At 57.4% G+C, this 15,023-nt stretch overlaps 2 protein-coding genes across 4 annotated transcripts; one reads left to right on the top strand and one right to left on the bottom strand.

Moving 5' to 3' along the window:
• Positions 1–2,322: 2,322 nt before the first annotated feature.
• Positions 2,323–6,236, bottom strand: SSR4 (signal sequence receptor subunit 4). 2 transcript variants are annotated; one of them, XM_020891832.2, is made up of 6 exons: positions 6,089–6,236; positions 4,156–4,271; positions 3,338–3,412; positions 3,083–3,172; positions 2,751–2,816; positions 2,323–2,568 (listed from the first exon to the last, which is right to left on the bottom strand). In XM_020891832.2, the coding sequence occupies exons 1-6, from the start codon at positions 6,153–6,155 to the stop codon at positions 2,464–2,466; spliced, it is 519 nt and encodes a 172-aa protein (XP_020747491.1). In that variant the 5' UTR covers positions 6,156–6,236; the 3' UTR covers positions 2,323–2,463. The 2 variants fall into 2 exon arrangements, with proteins under 2 accessions (XP_020747491.1, XP_020747490.1); XM_020891831.2 differs by having other exon boundaries at positions 4,156–4,274; positions 6,089–6,232.
• Positions 6,237–6,460: 224 nt separating this feature from the next.
• On the top strand, positions 6,461–14,997 carry IDH3G (isocitrate dehydrogenase (NAD(+)) 3 non-catalytic subunit gamma). Of its 2 annotated transcripts, XM_020891825.2 has the most exons (13): positions 6,461–6,592; positions 10,002–10,040; positions 10,360–10,371; positions 10,646–10,743; positions 11,042–11,154; positions 12,084–12,144; positions 12,227–12,359; positions 12,485–12,618; positions 12,803–12,905; positions 12,997–13,143; positions 14,290–14,384; positions 14,461–14,521; positions 14,792–14,997. In XM_020891825.2, exons 1-13 carry the CDS (start codon positions 6,512–6,514, stop codon positions 14,891–14,893), a joined length of 1,179 nt encoding a protein of 392 aa, XP_020747484.1. In that variant the 5' UTR covers positions 6,461–6,511; the 3' UTR covers positions 14,894–14,997. The 2 variants fall into 2 exon arrangements, with proteins under 2 accessions (XP_020747484.1, XP_070319047.1); XM_070462946.1 differs by lacking the exon at positions 10,360–10,371.
• The last annotated feature ends 26 nt before the right edge of the window (positions 14,998–15,023 follow it).

Here is a 15,023-nt window from a genome sequence, read left to right as displayed (position 1 = left end):
ATAAAGCAAGCTGCCTTTTGAGGGTGACTCCTGGTCTCCTGGTATTCATTCTCCAGCACTGGGGGCTGGTTTGGGGCTTGGTGGGTCACAGGGAAGCTGAGAAACAGGGAAGTGTCCTGCACAGTCTCTAGAATGCTGGGAAGGAGAGTGCCAGGATCATTTCCAAGGTCTGGCTTGGTCACAGGGATGGTACCCAGGTGTAGAAGCAGGGCAGAGACTGAGCTCAGGACTGGCAACGGCCTGGCACTGGCATGTGCCTGAGGCCAACGCCCTAGCTCTGGTCAGGTCCTAGAGAAGCGGTTCAGGGAGAGCCCTATGGGGCAATGGGCTGCGGTCTTCTGGAAGGCAACGTCTAGCACTCATGAGATGTAAATCAGTGTCTTTTGACCTGATGAGTACCAGATGGCTGTGCGAACTCCCAGAGGGTCCATTCAGCACTGCAGTCCTGATCAGTGCCAGGAACCCTGCCAAGTCTAGCAATTCCCGGGACCATGTGTGTGGCGAGCCCTTGAGCTTGGTCTCTTGAACAGACACAGGACAGGACGTTGCCAGCACCTTAAGTGGGTGGGGATACATTTAAACATTTTCTTGGAAGAACAAGAGACTTCCTCTGAATTTCTCTAATTTGCCAAGATTGGTGTGAGCAAGAAATCTGAGCCCATAGCAGAGTGCCCTGCTGTCTGAACAGCTGGGAGGGAAGACCCAGCATGGCACATGGAACACCAGTGGCTTCTTTGTGAAAAGGGACAAACAGCTGACACCCAAGGCCTCTGGAGCTGGGGGCTAGGCATGCCAACTCTAGGGACACGAGTGTCCTCGGGAGGGGATACTCCATACAGGTCCCCAAGAAGAATGGGGTCCCCAGGGCCCAACGCATCACAGAAAACTGGCTAGACCACGTGACCAAGGGCACTCACTTTGATGGCTCTAGAAGCACCTCATTCTTGCTCTGCGGTGGGGCGCCAGATGTCCAGGGCTCCCGGGATGGGGTCCAGGACGGGCCTGTAACCTTGGGACCCCTGGCCATGTGTGGCTCTGGTAGATGTGACATCACAATGGCCTGGACCAGTGACTTCACATTTGGGTCTAACCCTCTCCGGGCAGAGTGGTGATGGAGCCTGCATCTTAAAAGAGCACCAGGGTGGCCAACCTCTACCGTGCCTTTTTAGGAGCAGTGCTCAGCTAGCAGGCACCTCTGTCTCGAATACAGAAAGCCCCTCAGCCAGGGTGCCCTTGCCCCTTCCGGTCTTAGGGGCACTCAGCTGTGCCCTGGAACCTCCCCATTCCTGCCAGTCACCCCCTGCCCACCTGAGGGTGGGGGCAAGGAGCAGCTGGGACCTGATTCCAGAGGAGGTCCCCAGACAAGTCCCTCCATGCTCCCGAGGACAGAGCCTGGAGGAGACCCCCTACCCGCTCAGGTAGGTTTTGAGTCTACCCTCCCTTTTGGTGCAGCCTCCGTGAAGGCTTGTTATTCACTCTGGTAACAGGTGATGGGCACCAGGTGCTTTGCTGGCGGTTCCCAAAACAATCTCTCACCGATGGCTGGGAGGCAGCCAGGTCACAGCTGAGCAAATGTGTGCAGCGGGGAAGGACCCTAGGCACTCCCCCCTCACCCACCAGCGGCAGGAGGGAAACCAAACTAGGCAGGAGGGAGGGCTGTGGGTTGACTCAGAGCATGGAGCCTGCACAGGAATGCCTGCCAGGTGCTTGAGGGAGGGGGGTTGCTAGGAAGCAAGGTGCAAGGCCAGACTGGAAAGGGCTGACTGTGGGCTCCTTGGAAGCTCAGGGGTCTGTCTCTGCCTTTCTCTGGGCCCCACCTAATGCCATGAGATAGGAGCATCCTGGGGTTAACTGGCTGGAGCAGAGAGCCTGTAAGGTCTATCCCCCAGAGAGCTACTAGAACTCGATTCAACAGCATCAGCTCCATAGGGGTGCCTGCAATACCCCCCAGGAAAAACACATAAAGCACTGGTGTGTGGCTTGTGCCCCGAGTTCCAAAGCCCAGGAACCCTTCTGAAGGCCAGAAGGGCTGTGCCTGCATGTGCTGCTAACTCCTGAGTTCCAGGCAAGCTTCCCACACCACTGTTCCTGGGACCCTGCCCTCATATTGGCAGGTGGACAGAAGGCCCTTCTCTAGGCGGGCCCAGGCAGGCTGGGTGAGGGCAGGTGGACAAGGCCACGCTCTTCCAGAAGACGGCTGGAAAACCACGAAGGCAACCCTGAGAGATGCCAGGCACTGGGCATTCGGTCCCAAAAGCCATCTGGGGGCTAAGAACGGAGTGGTAGTGACGGCCAAGGGATGAAGCAGACCCACACAAGGAGGACCTCCAGACCTGTGCCATCCGCCTGGGTGGACAGATGCTGGGCACCCAGCACTGCCCATCTGCGTGACCCAGGTCCAGTGCTCGGGATAGCCAATAGCTGTTTATTGAAAGAAGCAAGGGTGGGGGGCGGGCACCACCCTCAGGCCTGGATGTGGCTCTTGGCGCTAAAGGCCAGGTAGTAGATCACTAAGCCGATGGCTGCGGCCAGGACTTCGGTGGAGACCCAGGGCCCATTCCAGGTACCCTGCAAGAAAGGAGACCACGGTCGTTCCCACAAGGACAGACAGGAGAAGGGGCCAGCCACTCCAGGGGGCACAAAGACACGCCGGCCACCATGGCGCAGCCCCCAGTGCCCCCTCAAAGGCAAGGCTGGCCGTGTGCCCCACCCCTTCCCCTGGGCCGAGCCAGTTCCCTCCTCCAGCTCACCCGATGGTCAACGCTGACCGTGAATAGAGGTGGGATGACGGAAACGTCCTCATTGTTTCTCTGAGCCTGCAAGGGAGGTGCTGGGGTCAGGGGGCTCTGCCGGGTGGGCTGGTCGAGGCAGAACCCTGCCCAGAGTCATGGGAGAAGAGAGGTGGGCAAAGGAAAGAAGGCATGGGGCTAGCTGGGGTGGGTGGTCAGGTAGGAAGGTGTCTACTCACTCATCCTGCTGAGTTGGGGAGGGGGACGGGGACCACAGCGGGGAGACAGCTGTGACTGTGGGCGGCACCCTCTCTCCAATAGGCCTGGTGGTGGGGGGCTTTGGGGACACTCACCTTCCTCAGGAGGCTGTAGGACTCCTCATCAAAGAACCGGACCTCATAGGTGCCTGCATGGGCGCTCTTGTGATCTAGGCTCCAGGAAACCTGGGTGGGGTGCATTTGGCAAGGGGTGGATACAACGGACGTGGTGCTGCTATCAGTGCACAGAGTCCAAGAACCTCAGCTCAGCTGGCCAAGTCGCCCAGGGCTTCAGGCTATGCCTGTGAACAGGTGGCCTCCCCCGGAAGTGATGACCACAGCCTCCCTTACCTGGTAACGTCCCACGTCCTGGCCCCGGGTGACAGGAAATTGTTTTCCACTGACATCAGCATAGAGAGCCATGTTCTGGGGGAGCGGATAAAAAGAGTCACCTTCTCCCCTCTCGGGCGGTCTGAGGTTCTGCTGTGCCCACGGCTTGGGGTAGGAAGGCTGCCAGGCAGAGTCAGGGACTGAGCTGGGTCTGGTAGGGGAACCAGATGAGAACCCTGGGGGCCAGTCTCTCCATGTTGGTCTTGCTCCTTGGGGACCACACCTCCCCACTGGCCTGGCCTCCCTAATCCACAGCAAGCCTGTTAGCTGAACAGGGGCAGGATGACTTTAGTGTTCTCCTTTCTTCTCTGAGTCTGAAAGTGGATACTGGGATCAGGGGCGCCTAAGGAGTTGCCTAAAGAAGGTGGTACCTAAGAAGACCCAATTTCCATCTTTCTTTGGGCCTTCAGGTTGCAGGGGCCCAGGCCAGGGCTGCTCAGTTTTTAAATCACCAAACACCCATGCAGACACACGTTTTGGCCAAGAGCAACCAGAAAGGGGATACAGGAGCCCTGGGGCTGAGCCTGGCTCTGTCCCTTCCCACAAGCACGCTTTCCAGACACAGCAAAGTGTCTACCTACACTGCTGCATTGGGGAGAAGTAGACCTGGCCGGTGAGCTGGATGTTCTTTAATCACCTGTTAGAATCTGGCCTGCCTGTGCCCCAATCTCACCTTCAGCCTGGCAGTGAAACCCTGATGCTTGCTCTGTCCTTGTGGAGCCCCAGGCTCCCTGCCCACCTCTGCCCTCACCCTCTTGGCTGAAGCCCTGCTGCCTCACCTGGACCCTGTTCTTGCAAGTCAAGGAGATCTCCACGATGAAGACAGTCTCAGTAGAAATGACAGCATCCGAGGTGGTATAGTAGGAAGGGGTGATCTGGGGCTCCACACAGGCCTCTGCTGCGGGAAGGGGGCAGAGAGGGAGGGATAAGGCCTGGTTTTCGCTCACTGAGTTGTGGTGCAGAAGGGACCACCCTACCCCACTTCCCAGAGCTTATCTACTAAAGACACAATGGGCCCTTTGGACCCTGACAGGTGGAGTCTGGGAGACAGATCCAAATGACGAATCGGAAGTGCAGGGGTCAAGAGGAGTGGGGTGGCCTTTAAGAAAGGCAGAGAAGGGGATGGGAAGACTTTGTACAGGTGGAACCTCGATGTCAGGGCAAAAGAACAGGTGAGCATGTTGGGGGGTGGGGAGTGCACTGCATGAATTCACTGCACAACTCGACTCTGTGCCTGGACCTACAGACAGAAAAGCCACGCAATGGTTTAGGGATGCAGCCTACCCTGGAACACCCCAAAAGCCCAGGGCCAGGCTGACCTCAATTCAGAGCCACAAGGCCCTAGCTAGTTGACTGAAGGCATGATCTGCAGACATAAAAGCACAAAAAACTATGTGGGCTTCCCACATGAAGGGTCTCTGCCTCAGACAGTTGACAGAAAACCAAGACTGGCCCCAGTGGTTCCCGAGGAAAGGAAATGGGCGATCTGGGTCGAAAAGCACAACTTGTTCCCCTGCTGCCCTCAGAGAAAGGACACACCCTCACCATCTCCACACTGCTAGAGGCCACAGGGAAGGAAAGGTGTCACCGAAACCACCAACCACCAGGCGCCAACTGCTCTAACATGGTGTCACGGCAGGGCCATGATTTGGGCTGAGGCTTGGGATTCAACAGTGGGAGGAAAATGCCTGGGAACGTCGGTGGGAAGTGGTTCTCGGGAGCCATGTTCCCCAGATGCTTCCACACTTTGCCAAGTTTGACATTCTTCCTCCAGACACGGGAAAGCACAGTTTCATAGTCAGGTTTGTCCTTTCCAGGCATCATCGCCTAGAGCCTGGGGAGTTCCTGAGGAGCCAGTGACCAGGATGCGGGGGTGGCCACTGAGACTGATGAAACACTCCAGGCATCAAGGGCGCTGGCCTGAAGTAGGGCAGGTAAAGTGAAAGTGCTCAAAGTGGCCCTAACCCAGTCTAGACCCCCAGGCCCAATGTGGGCTCCTGGAAGGACCTCCTACTAAACACACTTCTGGACTCCGGTGTCAGTTATAACTCAGCCAGGCCACTGTTAACAACCTCTCGAGAATGTGAAGCCATCTGACTCTGCTGAAAAACCCTATACGGATCCAACAAGGCCTTAGGGGACACAAACCAAGCGTCTGATTTAGACACTCATCTTTCCCTCTTCAGGTCTTCTCTAACTCACCTGCACTCTGAGCCCCTCTGCCTGGACCGTCCCTGCTTCCTCGCTTCACTCAGAGCCCCATTCCTAGGGAGGCCTGACCCCACATCGGGTCAGGTGGTTCCTCTCCACCTGCCCAGTTTCTCGCTCTGATCACACTACGCTGCAGAGCTTCACTCCTGTCCGACCGCCCCCTCCCCCCACTGCCAAGACCGGAGGCTCTAGGAGTGGCGGCAGGGACGAGTGTCACTTTCCCTGCTGGAGCTGGGGCCAGGCGCACAGAAAGGCTCTGGGAGTCTTCCTCACTGGAGCAGATGGGGCACAGATCAGGCTGTTTCTTCCAGCAGCTCAGCTGCTGGGTGAACGTGTGTAGTGCACGAAAGCGTAGTAGCCTCGGCCGCCGCGACCAGAGACCACCTGCCTCTCGGAGGGAGAAGGCCCAGACCCCCGCTCTGCTAGCACCCGTCCTCCCCCGACGCACCACCAGTCGTGGGTGAGAGGCTCGCCAGAAAAGAACTCCGGCCAGGCCGCTACCTGAGCAGCAGGAGAGGCCGGACAGCAGCAGTAGCGCCAGAGCGCCGAGAGATGCCAGCGCCGCCATCGCCTGTTCTCTGCCAAGGAAAAAAGAGAGCGGTTAGCCTGAACACGAGGAGCAGACGAGGAAGCGCGACGCGTCAGCTGCTGCCGCAGCCAATCGGGCGCCGGCGGGCTGGGCGGGCCTGTGACGTCACCGGCGGTACTGACGTATCTCCTCCCCGGACCAGACGCCCAGCCGGCTGCCCCCCAAAGATGGCGGCGGCGGCGCCTCTGGCGCCGGAAAAAGGCGTGAGAAACCGGCGCGGCCGTGTGCGTGCGCACTGCCGGGACCACGCCCCCTCCCGAGACGTCGCGCTCTGCCGAGCTCTCGCGAGAGCGGCAGCTGCGTGACGGAACCTGAAGCTGTCTTCACGTTCTGTCATGGCGCTGAAGGTGGCGACGGCCGCGGTCGGCGCTGCGAAGGCAGCGCTCAGGCCGGCCCTCCTCTGGCGTCCTTGGGAGGTGAGAAGGAGGAGCGGCCCATGGGGACAGCCGCCGCGCTCGCTAAGAGGTGTTCGCACCTCGGCGGGGTTAGGCGGGCTACCGCCGCGCTCGGACAGTTCTGGAGCCAGATTGGCTGCGGGCCTCGCGAGGGGAGGGGAGAGTGTCGCGGCCCGGGGTTGATTGGCCACCTCCGCTGTCAGTGAAGAGGTTAGCTGAAGTTGATCCTGGTCTGGCGCTCCAGGAGTCTGCATATGGTGGTAGGGGAGCTCCCGGCGAGCGAGGGGCAGTGTCACTTTCCAGTGTCCTTGTGGGAACCCTCGTGAGGCGGTCGCGTGTCCGGCCCGCCTTCCTCTTGCCCTCTTGGGAATCCGTTCCCTGCTGCCTGTCCTCCTCGGGTTTCCCTCTTATGAACCGCTTTGCCACCTCTCCCTGTGGAGGTGGCCAATCGGACTTTTAGGTGCCCCAGGGGCTTTCCCCACCCTGCAGGCGCTGGGAATGGAAAGGAGCTAGGATTCCTGAAGCTGGCAGCGGGTCGGGAGGCCGCGATGGCTTTGCTTCCGTCGTTCTCCGTTTAGGATCTTGCTTATTAGGGTCTGATTCCTCTTGTGACACACTTTCATGAGGATAGTATAGTCCCTAGGTGGGTGGGAATTCCGAAGCGTCATCAAGTCAGGACTGGCCCGGAGGGATGAGAGGTCTGACCTGCCTCTCTGGGCTCCAGTTCCCCCTCGCTGTCAAAGGATCCACCCACCTCTGACCTTCCAGAACTCAGTGACTTTGCTGACACTCCTTGTGGTCACATCTCCTGGCATGCTTTCCCCCTCTGAGCCCTTGGGAAGGCTGGCCTGTCACAATTTCTGCCTTATTAAATTCTGTTTAAAGTGCTGACTTCTCCCACTTGGTGGAGAGAGGCTTTCTAAAGGTCCCTGGCTGCTAGGCACTTGCAGGATCTTGGTGGGGACATTTGTCTCCTTTCTGACCTCCCCTGTGTGTGTACTTGTGTTCATATTGGGGCAGGGATGAGGAGACTGAAAGGCTGCTAGCTGAACAATGCCTTGCCCTGAGACTGGTTGTCTTGGGTATGGGAACCTTTAGAGATGAAGCCCGGATCTTTGGTCCCAATTAGTGGGACCTTATAGGAAAACATGCAGACACCATTGGTACTTGATCCAACAGAAACATGCTGAAGAGAGAAACTTCACTAAAGTGCAGCACGGGAGCCCTTTGGTTGAACCACATACCATTCTGGACTGCTTTCTGTGGTACTGTCAAAGGACAACGGTAACAGTCCACCTTCCTGCTTGATGAACAAGCTGGAGATCAATGCGTGTATCACATCTTGCCTGGTCCTGGGGTCCTTTGATGGGTAGGTTCACAGAATCTTTGTAACTCCCTGAAGGAAGGGGCCTGAGTCTGTCCAGAGCAAGGTCAGGAAAGTCGCTATCCCGAGAGCTCTCCGGGTCTTTGGCCAAAGCTGGATGGAACATGTAGCATTGGGACCAGGTGAGGGAGAGGTTCAGCCCTGGTGGTAGTCATGGGACCCACGGTCTGGTGGGGTGTCCTTGCACTGAAATAGAGCCAGGCCCAGTGTGAGTGGTGGCTTACAATCGTGGCCAGGATACCTGCCCTGTGCTCGTGGGCCTCAGAGCTGGAACCCAGGAGGAATTAGCTGGCAGCCATAGGGGCCAGCCCAGCATCTCTTCATTGGTCACCAGCCTTGCACACTGGCCTGAGGGGCTGCTGAGGTGAAGGGGATCCCTCATCCCTCAGCTTGGGACTGAACAGCTTGCATACCTCTTTTTGCTTAATGCTTCCAGTGGTCAGATAAAGTAGGCACCCCTGTTCCATGGATTTCAGGTAAGGGGAAGAAGCTTAGCAAGGTTAAGCTGTTTGCCACCAGGAGTAGTAGACAGAGGCTTTGGACTGAGGTCTCCCTAGCCTCAGAACCTGCCTTATATTTCTTCATCTTCTGATGTGTTCATTTCAGTCAAGAAATGTGTTTCATGTCCCAGCTCTGAACTAGGCATTCTCCTGGGTCCTGGAGTGATAGCAGGAGATCAGACAGACATGGCATTCACTATGTGGGGCTCAAGTGTTGGAGAAGGAGTGAGGCAGCTGTAACCTAGGGAGATAGGGATTGGGAGGAAGGGAGTGAGTAGGGCTTTGTAGCCCAGGGGAACCAGCAGCTCAGCAGCCTTAGGGCATCAGGGAAGGCTTCCTGAAGGAAGGGCAATCTAAGCCACCATGCGCAAGTTTGTGTTGAGAGCCTATAGACAGATGAATCTAGATACTGACAGTTGCAAGAAGGCAAACAGAAAAATCCCAAGTGTGTATCTGGCTCCTGATCCGGGGGCTCTGTGGATCAGTAGAAACCCAAGGAGCATCTTGTCCTGTTCTTCACCCCCTTCCTAACTCCTGTGCCTACAGAGCTTTGTGCAAGTGGGTACCTTGTGAATACCAGCCGGAAAGACCCAGATGGGATGGTTAGCCTCTGCCTGAGCTTTCTAGACTCCTAGCAGGAAGGCAAGGCTCTTTGAAAAATGGCCACGGTGACTGTGTCATTGACTGGCATCCTCTGCTGCTCCCCCAACAGGCAAGTGGCAGGGCATCCCTGAGTGAGAAGGCGGGACTGTGGCTTGGTCCCCACCTCTTTGCATTGAGGGGCATGCAGGTGGGGCCCCCAGGAAGGAAAGTGTGGGCCTATAGCCCCCTGTGGCAGGAGCTGGGACCTGGGCTTCTTCCTCCAGGGAAGTGTGGGGACTCCAGATGGGTCCCTCTGAGCACCTGTCCATTTGACTCAAGTGGCTGTTGCTCTGAAGCTCTCAGGTGTAGCAGTGACATGACCACATGTGGCCATTGCGAGTGGGGGGTTGGAGACATCTGTCATCCATGCAGGCCATGATGCAGCTTTGCAAACCTTTATGAAGGCCTTGATTAAGGATGAGCATCTGCTCTTCTGATCCTAGAGGGCTATTCCCCATGAGGCCAGTAGGGCTCATCTCTGGCTGGGGAGAGGGCTGGGTGCTATCTTTTCCCCTCTGGTTTCCATGATCCAGATCGTCGCCATGTTTTGACCATATGCTGCTTTTGTAATAAGGAGACGTAATGGGAAAAAAGGATGTGGATGATGGTCATGGTAGCCCTGTGGTTTGCTATTATGGTTTCCGTTTTGTACTGTGTTGAGTGTGCCAATTTCTGCTCACTCAACAGACCTCTCTGAGCAGGAAAAATTTTCTGAGAAAACTCAGAAACAGCTAAAGGTGAGGAGGGAAGCATCAACATTTCTGTAAATGTCTTTGGACAGTGGAAGCTCCAGAACCACAGGGCCTGTCTGGGCATGGTGGGGGTGCCCACCTCCCCTGCCAGGAGCTCGGCTGACCCTGGCCAACTTGACAACAACCATTTTCATCTGGGTTCTCTCTGGCAGGTTCTAGGTGCCCACGAGGCCCCCCGGAGGAGCTTCTCAGTAAGTAACCTGCCCTAGTGCATATGGGCACGTGTCTGTCTGTACATGTGTGCAGAGGTGTGGGTGTGCAGATGCGTGCGGATGGGTTTGTGGGCACCTGGGGTGCAGAGGGGTGTGTATGTGGGCATGTGTGTGTGCCACGCCTCTTGGCTCCATCCCCTCCATGTCTCCCCTGAGGTGCAATCTCCACCTCTCCTCCTTCCCTCCTCTCCTCTCCTCCTCCCTGAACCCTGGGGGCAAGGCCTGGTTTTCCGGGCCCTGCCTTGTTCTTCTAACCGCGACTGATCTGTGTCTTCTTCCTTCCTGTCCCCCCCTCTAGCAACAAACAATTGTGAGTATCCTTCCGGTCTGCCTGTTTGTCAGGTTGGGGGCTTTTAGTGGCTTTGGGGTTGACCCAGGTCCAGGCGGAGGTGGGACCGGCTTCTGTGGTTGCCCTCCTGACATGGGGGGACTGCAATCCCCCATGAGCAGCACTGCACCGTGGGTGGGGCAGGGCATATGGTTGGGATACCCTGAGCTGGCACCTCCCAATTGGCTGGCCCACTGGGTCAGGGCTTGAGGGAGGAAGGGAACTGAAGGCCTGCCCTCCTCCCCCTCCCTTCCAGCCCCCGTCAGCAAAGTATGGTGGGCGGCACACGGTGACCATGATCCCGGGAGATGGCATTGGGCCAGAGCTCATGCTGCACGTCAAGTCGGTGTTCAGGTACAGAGCCCCCTGGGCCCAGCCAGGGGGGACCCTGAGAACTGGGCACCACAAGGGTAGCGAGCCAGTGGCGGGCAGCCCCTTGTTCTGGTGCCTGCCCTCCTGCCAGGCTGAGCCAGGTGAGGGGAAGGGTGGAACCCGAGCGGCCCATGCCGTCATGGAGTGTCAGGGCACCCCCATCAGCTGGCTCAGTCTCTCCTTGGCCAGAGCCTGGGCAGAGTGGGCAGCAGCAGAGGAGAGACCCCCGCACTCTGTGGTAGGGGCCTGGGGTCACCATCCTGATCCCGCTCTGCCGCAGGCATGCATGTGTGCCTGTGGACTTCGAAGAGGTGCACGTGAGCTCCACCGCCGACGAGGAAGACATCCGCAATGCCATCATGGCCATCCGTCGGAACCGCGTGGCCCTGAAGGGTGAGACTCCCTTGTGAGCTCACCCTTGTCCCTGGGCGCCCATGGGTGCTGCACCTCGGTGGTCTTGGTGTTTCTGGCCGCTGCGGGAGCCTGCCCAGGCATGGGCTTCCTCCCGCCCGGGGCCACCCTCTCTGCTGGAGTCAACTGTGGCTCTCAGGGTCTTCCTTCACACACCAGGTGTCACACCGATGCAGGTTTAAGCCCCCACAGGTGGCCTTGGCTCCAGTCGGCACAGCTGTGGAAGTTACAGCTGGGAGCTTGACCTTTGCTGAGTGTTCCTTGGTTGGGTCCAGCTCCTTAAACTGTTTCCATCACTCATTTTGCACACTTGAGCCCATCACCTGCTCTATAAGAGCAGTGAGCGAGCTGAGACGAAGGTAGAGACGCAGGCCCTGGCTGTCGCCTGGAGGGGCTGACATGCCAATGATAGGGTGCCTGAGGCAGCCCTGGGGGGACCTGAGAAGGGCCCCCTCGACTTGGCATCCTCTGACCGCCTTCTTTCAGGGGCACCTGGCCTTCTTGGTGCCCTGGTTCCAGCCAAGTTGAAGCCGTGGTCTTTTACAGGCAACTCCTGCCTGCCCCCAAGCTGGAGCTCTTGTGGCACCTTGACACAAGGCCTGGCATGAACCCTGGGCAAATTGCCCTTGCAGCTTGATCCTGGCCTTGTCAAGCCTCACCCAGGGTCTAGCAAGACCTTCTGGCTAGCTGCCAGCTGTTTTCATCCCTTTCTTCATTCAATATTTATCGAGCGTCTGTTACATGCCAGGAAGCTATCAGTGAACCCAACAGACATCCATCCGCCCTCATGGTGTTTTGACTGCAAGTGTGCTAGGGTGTTCTTTGAAGCCCTGCTCCCACCAGCTCAAATGTGGGAGTACAACAGAGCCAGGGCCCCTCTCCAGCCTGCTGGTCTTGTTTCTGTCCTGCAGGCAACATTGAAACAAACCACAACCTGCCCCCATCCCACAAATCGCGAAACAACATCCTTCGGTGAGAGCCAAGGGTGCAGCATGGGTGCTGGGTGGGGATGGTGGTGGCTGCGGCCAGCTGATCTGATTTGGTGCGCCTGCAGCACCAGCCTGGACCTCTATGCCAACGTCATCCACTGTAAGAGCCTGCCAGGTGTGGTGACCCGGCATCGGGACATTGACATCCTCATCGTCCGGGAGAACACAGAGGGCGAGTACAGCAGCCTGGAACACGAGGTGAGTGGGGCATGGGGGGCACCTGGCTAGGCCTGTGGTCAGGAAGGCCATGCCTGGAGAGAACCTCATGCCAGAGGGCAGGCTCTGACAGGATATGGGTCTCCGGACCCTCCTCACCTTCCCAGAGTGTGGCAGGTGTGGTTGAGAGCCTGAAGATCATCACCAAGGCCAAGTCCCTGCGCATCGCTGAGTACGCCTTCCAACTGGCCCAGGAGAGCGGGCGCAAGAAAGTGACAGCCGTGCACAAGGCCAACATCATGTATGTCCCCCACGCCACACCTCCACGCTGGGGCCTGGGCCTGCTCTCAGTGCACATGTCGGAGGGAGGTGGAATGGGATTCTGCCCACTCTGCAGACGGAACTGGTGGTTCTGTGGCACCCGTGAATCCCGTCCCTCTGGCGGGCAGTGGCTGTGGCCAAGCCAGTGTCCTGCATTCCCCTAGGAAACTGGGTGATGGGCTCTTCCTCCAGTGCTGCAGGGAAGTGGCAGCCCGCTACCCCCAGATCACCTTCGAGAATATGATCGTGGACAACACCACCATGCAGGTAGTTGGGCTGCCATGCTGCACAGGCCCCTGCCCTGGGTGCCTGGGCCTACTGGTGCTCCAACTCCTGACTGCTCCTCCCTGCCTCACAGCTGGTGTCCCGGCCCCAGCAGTTTGATGTCATGGTGATGCCCAATCTCTATGGCAACATCGTCAACAACGTCTGTGCCGGGCTAGTTGGGGGCCCTGGCCTTGTGGCTGGGGCCAACTATGGCCATGTGTATGCCGTGTTTGAGACGGTGAGTGCCACCAGCGTTGCCAAGGCCATGGGCCTTTGTGAACTAGAGCTCAGTTCAGTCGGTCAGTCATGTCTGACTCTTTGCGATCACATGGACTGCAAGCATGCCAGACCTCCCTGTCCATCACCAACTCCCAGAGCTTGCTCAAACTCATGTCCATCGAGTCAGTGATGCCATCCAGCCATCTCATCCTCTGTTGTCCCCTTCTCCTCCTGTCCCCAATCCCACCCAGCATCAGGGTCTTTCCCAAATGAGTCAGTTCTTTGCATTACGTGGCCAAAGTATTGGAGCTTCAGCTTCAACATCAGTCCTTCCAATGAATATTCAAGACTAATTTCCTTTAGGATGGACTGGTTGGATCTCCTTGCAGTCCAAGGGACTCTCAAGAGTCTTCTCCAACACCACAGTTCAAAAGCATCCATTCTTTGGCTCTCAGCTTTCTTTATGGTCCAACTCTCACACCCATACGTGAAAGTTAAAGTGAAGTCGCTCAGTTGTGTCTGACTCTTTGCGACCCCGTGGACTGTAGCCTGCCAGGCTCCTCTGTCCATGGGATTCTCCAGGCAAGAACACTGGAGTGGGTTGCCATTTCCTTCTCCAGGGGATCTTCCTGACCCAGGGATCGAACCTGGGTCCCGCATTGCAGGCAGACTCTACCATCTGAGCCACCAGGGAAGTCCACATACATAACTACTGAAAAAACCATAGCTTTGACTAGACGGACCTTTGTCGACAAAGGTCGGCAAAAAACTATAGTTCATACATTTTCTAGTTCAGTCATTGAAAGTAAGCGATTTAGTAGTTTCTAGAATATTCAGAATTGTGCAGACACCCTCACTAATTCTAGAACATTTTCATCACCATAGAGAGAAATCTTGTAGGCCCTCGCCCTCTGCGATAGCCCACGCTATAGAGTGTGCTTCTCTCTGAATCTGAATAAAGCCACTTCTTACTTACAAAAAAAAAAAAAAAAGAAATCTGGTAATTGTGGCCAGCATTCTCTGTCCCCTACCCCCCAACCCCTGGCACCAATCTCATCTGCTCAGTCTCTGGATTTGCCTGTTCTGGACAGTTCACACCAATGCAGGGTACCCTTGGCATTCTTACATTCACCAGTCCCCTCCTTTTTCATATCACCTCTTCCAGGCTACAAGGAACACAGGGAAGAGTATTGCCAATAAGAACATTGCCAACCCCACGGCTACGCTGCTGGCGAGTTGCATGATGCTTGACCACCTCAAGTAAGTGGCTTCTCAGTGCCCGGCCATCAGCCCCCAGACTGCGTCCAGAGGACTGAACTCTGTTCTTCCTCCTCAGGCTCCACTCCTATGCCACCTCCATCCGCAAGGCTGTCCTGGCATCCATGGACAATGAAAACGTGAGCCCCCCCCCCAAACCCCAACCCCCGCCCAGGTTGAGCTGATAGGCCGCCCGAAGGGCTGGAAATGGTGAACTAGCGCCACCACGAGGAGGGTGACACCAGGTTGGCTGGGCCTTTTGGGCCTTAGCTGGTACCACGGCCCGCCTGGTGACCCTTCTAGCTCCTGCAGGCCGCAGAGTGTAGTGGGCAGCCCTGGGCCGCCTGCAGGCCAAGGCTCAGGGATTGGCCGGATCCTATCGTGTGCCCAAGCTTGCCTGTCTCCTGTAGATGCACACCCCAGACATCGGGGGCCAGGGCACCACGTCGGAAGCCATCCAGGACATCATCCGCCATATCCGCGTCATCAATGGCCGGGCAGTGGAGGCCTAGACTGTCCCCGGGACTGTGGAGGCCCACTTTTCAGACCTTCTTGGCGCCTCCATCACCCTGGCTGGCTCAGCGGGCGGACCCAGAATAAACCCACTTCCTCCCCAGCCCTTGGCGGCGTGCTTTTGTCACT

This window comes from Odocoileus virginianus, unplaced genomic scaffold, assembly GCF_023699985.2.
Source record: "Odocoileus virginianus isolate 20LAN1187 ecotype Illinois unplaced genomic scaffold, Ovbor_1.2 Unplaced_Scaffold_18, whole genome shotgun sequence".
In the NCBI taxonomy this organism is placed as follows: domain Eukaryota; kingdom Metazoa; phylum Chordata; class Mammalia; order Artiodactyla; family Cervidae; genus Odocoileus; species Odocoileus virginianus.
The sequence above is the reverse complement of the archived record's forward strand: the minus strand, read 5'-3'. Positions and strand labels throughout refer to the sequence as shown.

Coding starts and splice junctions, on each gene's coding strand:
- SSR4 (XM_020891831.2), bottom strand. CDS start 6,155: ATGGCGGCGCTGGCATCTCTCGGCGCTCTGGCGCTACTGCTGCTGTCC. Junction 3,413..4,155: donor CTTGCAAGAACAGGGTCCAG/GTGAGGCAGCAG, acceptor CCGCTCCCCCAG/AACATGGCTCTCTATGCTGA. Junction 2,817..3,082: donor CCTACAGCCTCCTGAGGAAG/GTGAGTGTCCCC, acceptor CCTCCCTTGCAG/GCTCAGAGAAACAATGAGGA.
- IDH3G (XM_020891825.2), top strand. CDS start 6,512: ATGGCGCTGAAGGTGGCGACGGCCGCGGTCGGCGCTGCGAAGGCAGCG. Junction 12,906..12,996: donor TGGACAACACCACCATGCAG/GTAGTTGGGCTG, acceptor CCTGCCTCACAG/CTGGTGTCCCGGCCCCAGCA. Junction 14,522..14,791: donor CATCCATGGACAATGAAAAC/GTGAGCCCCCCC, acceptor TGTCTCCTGTAG/ATGCACACCCCAGACATCGG.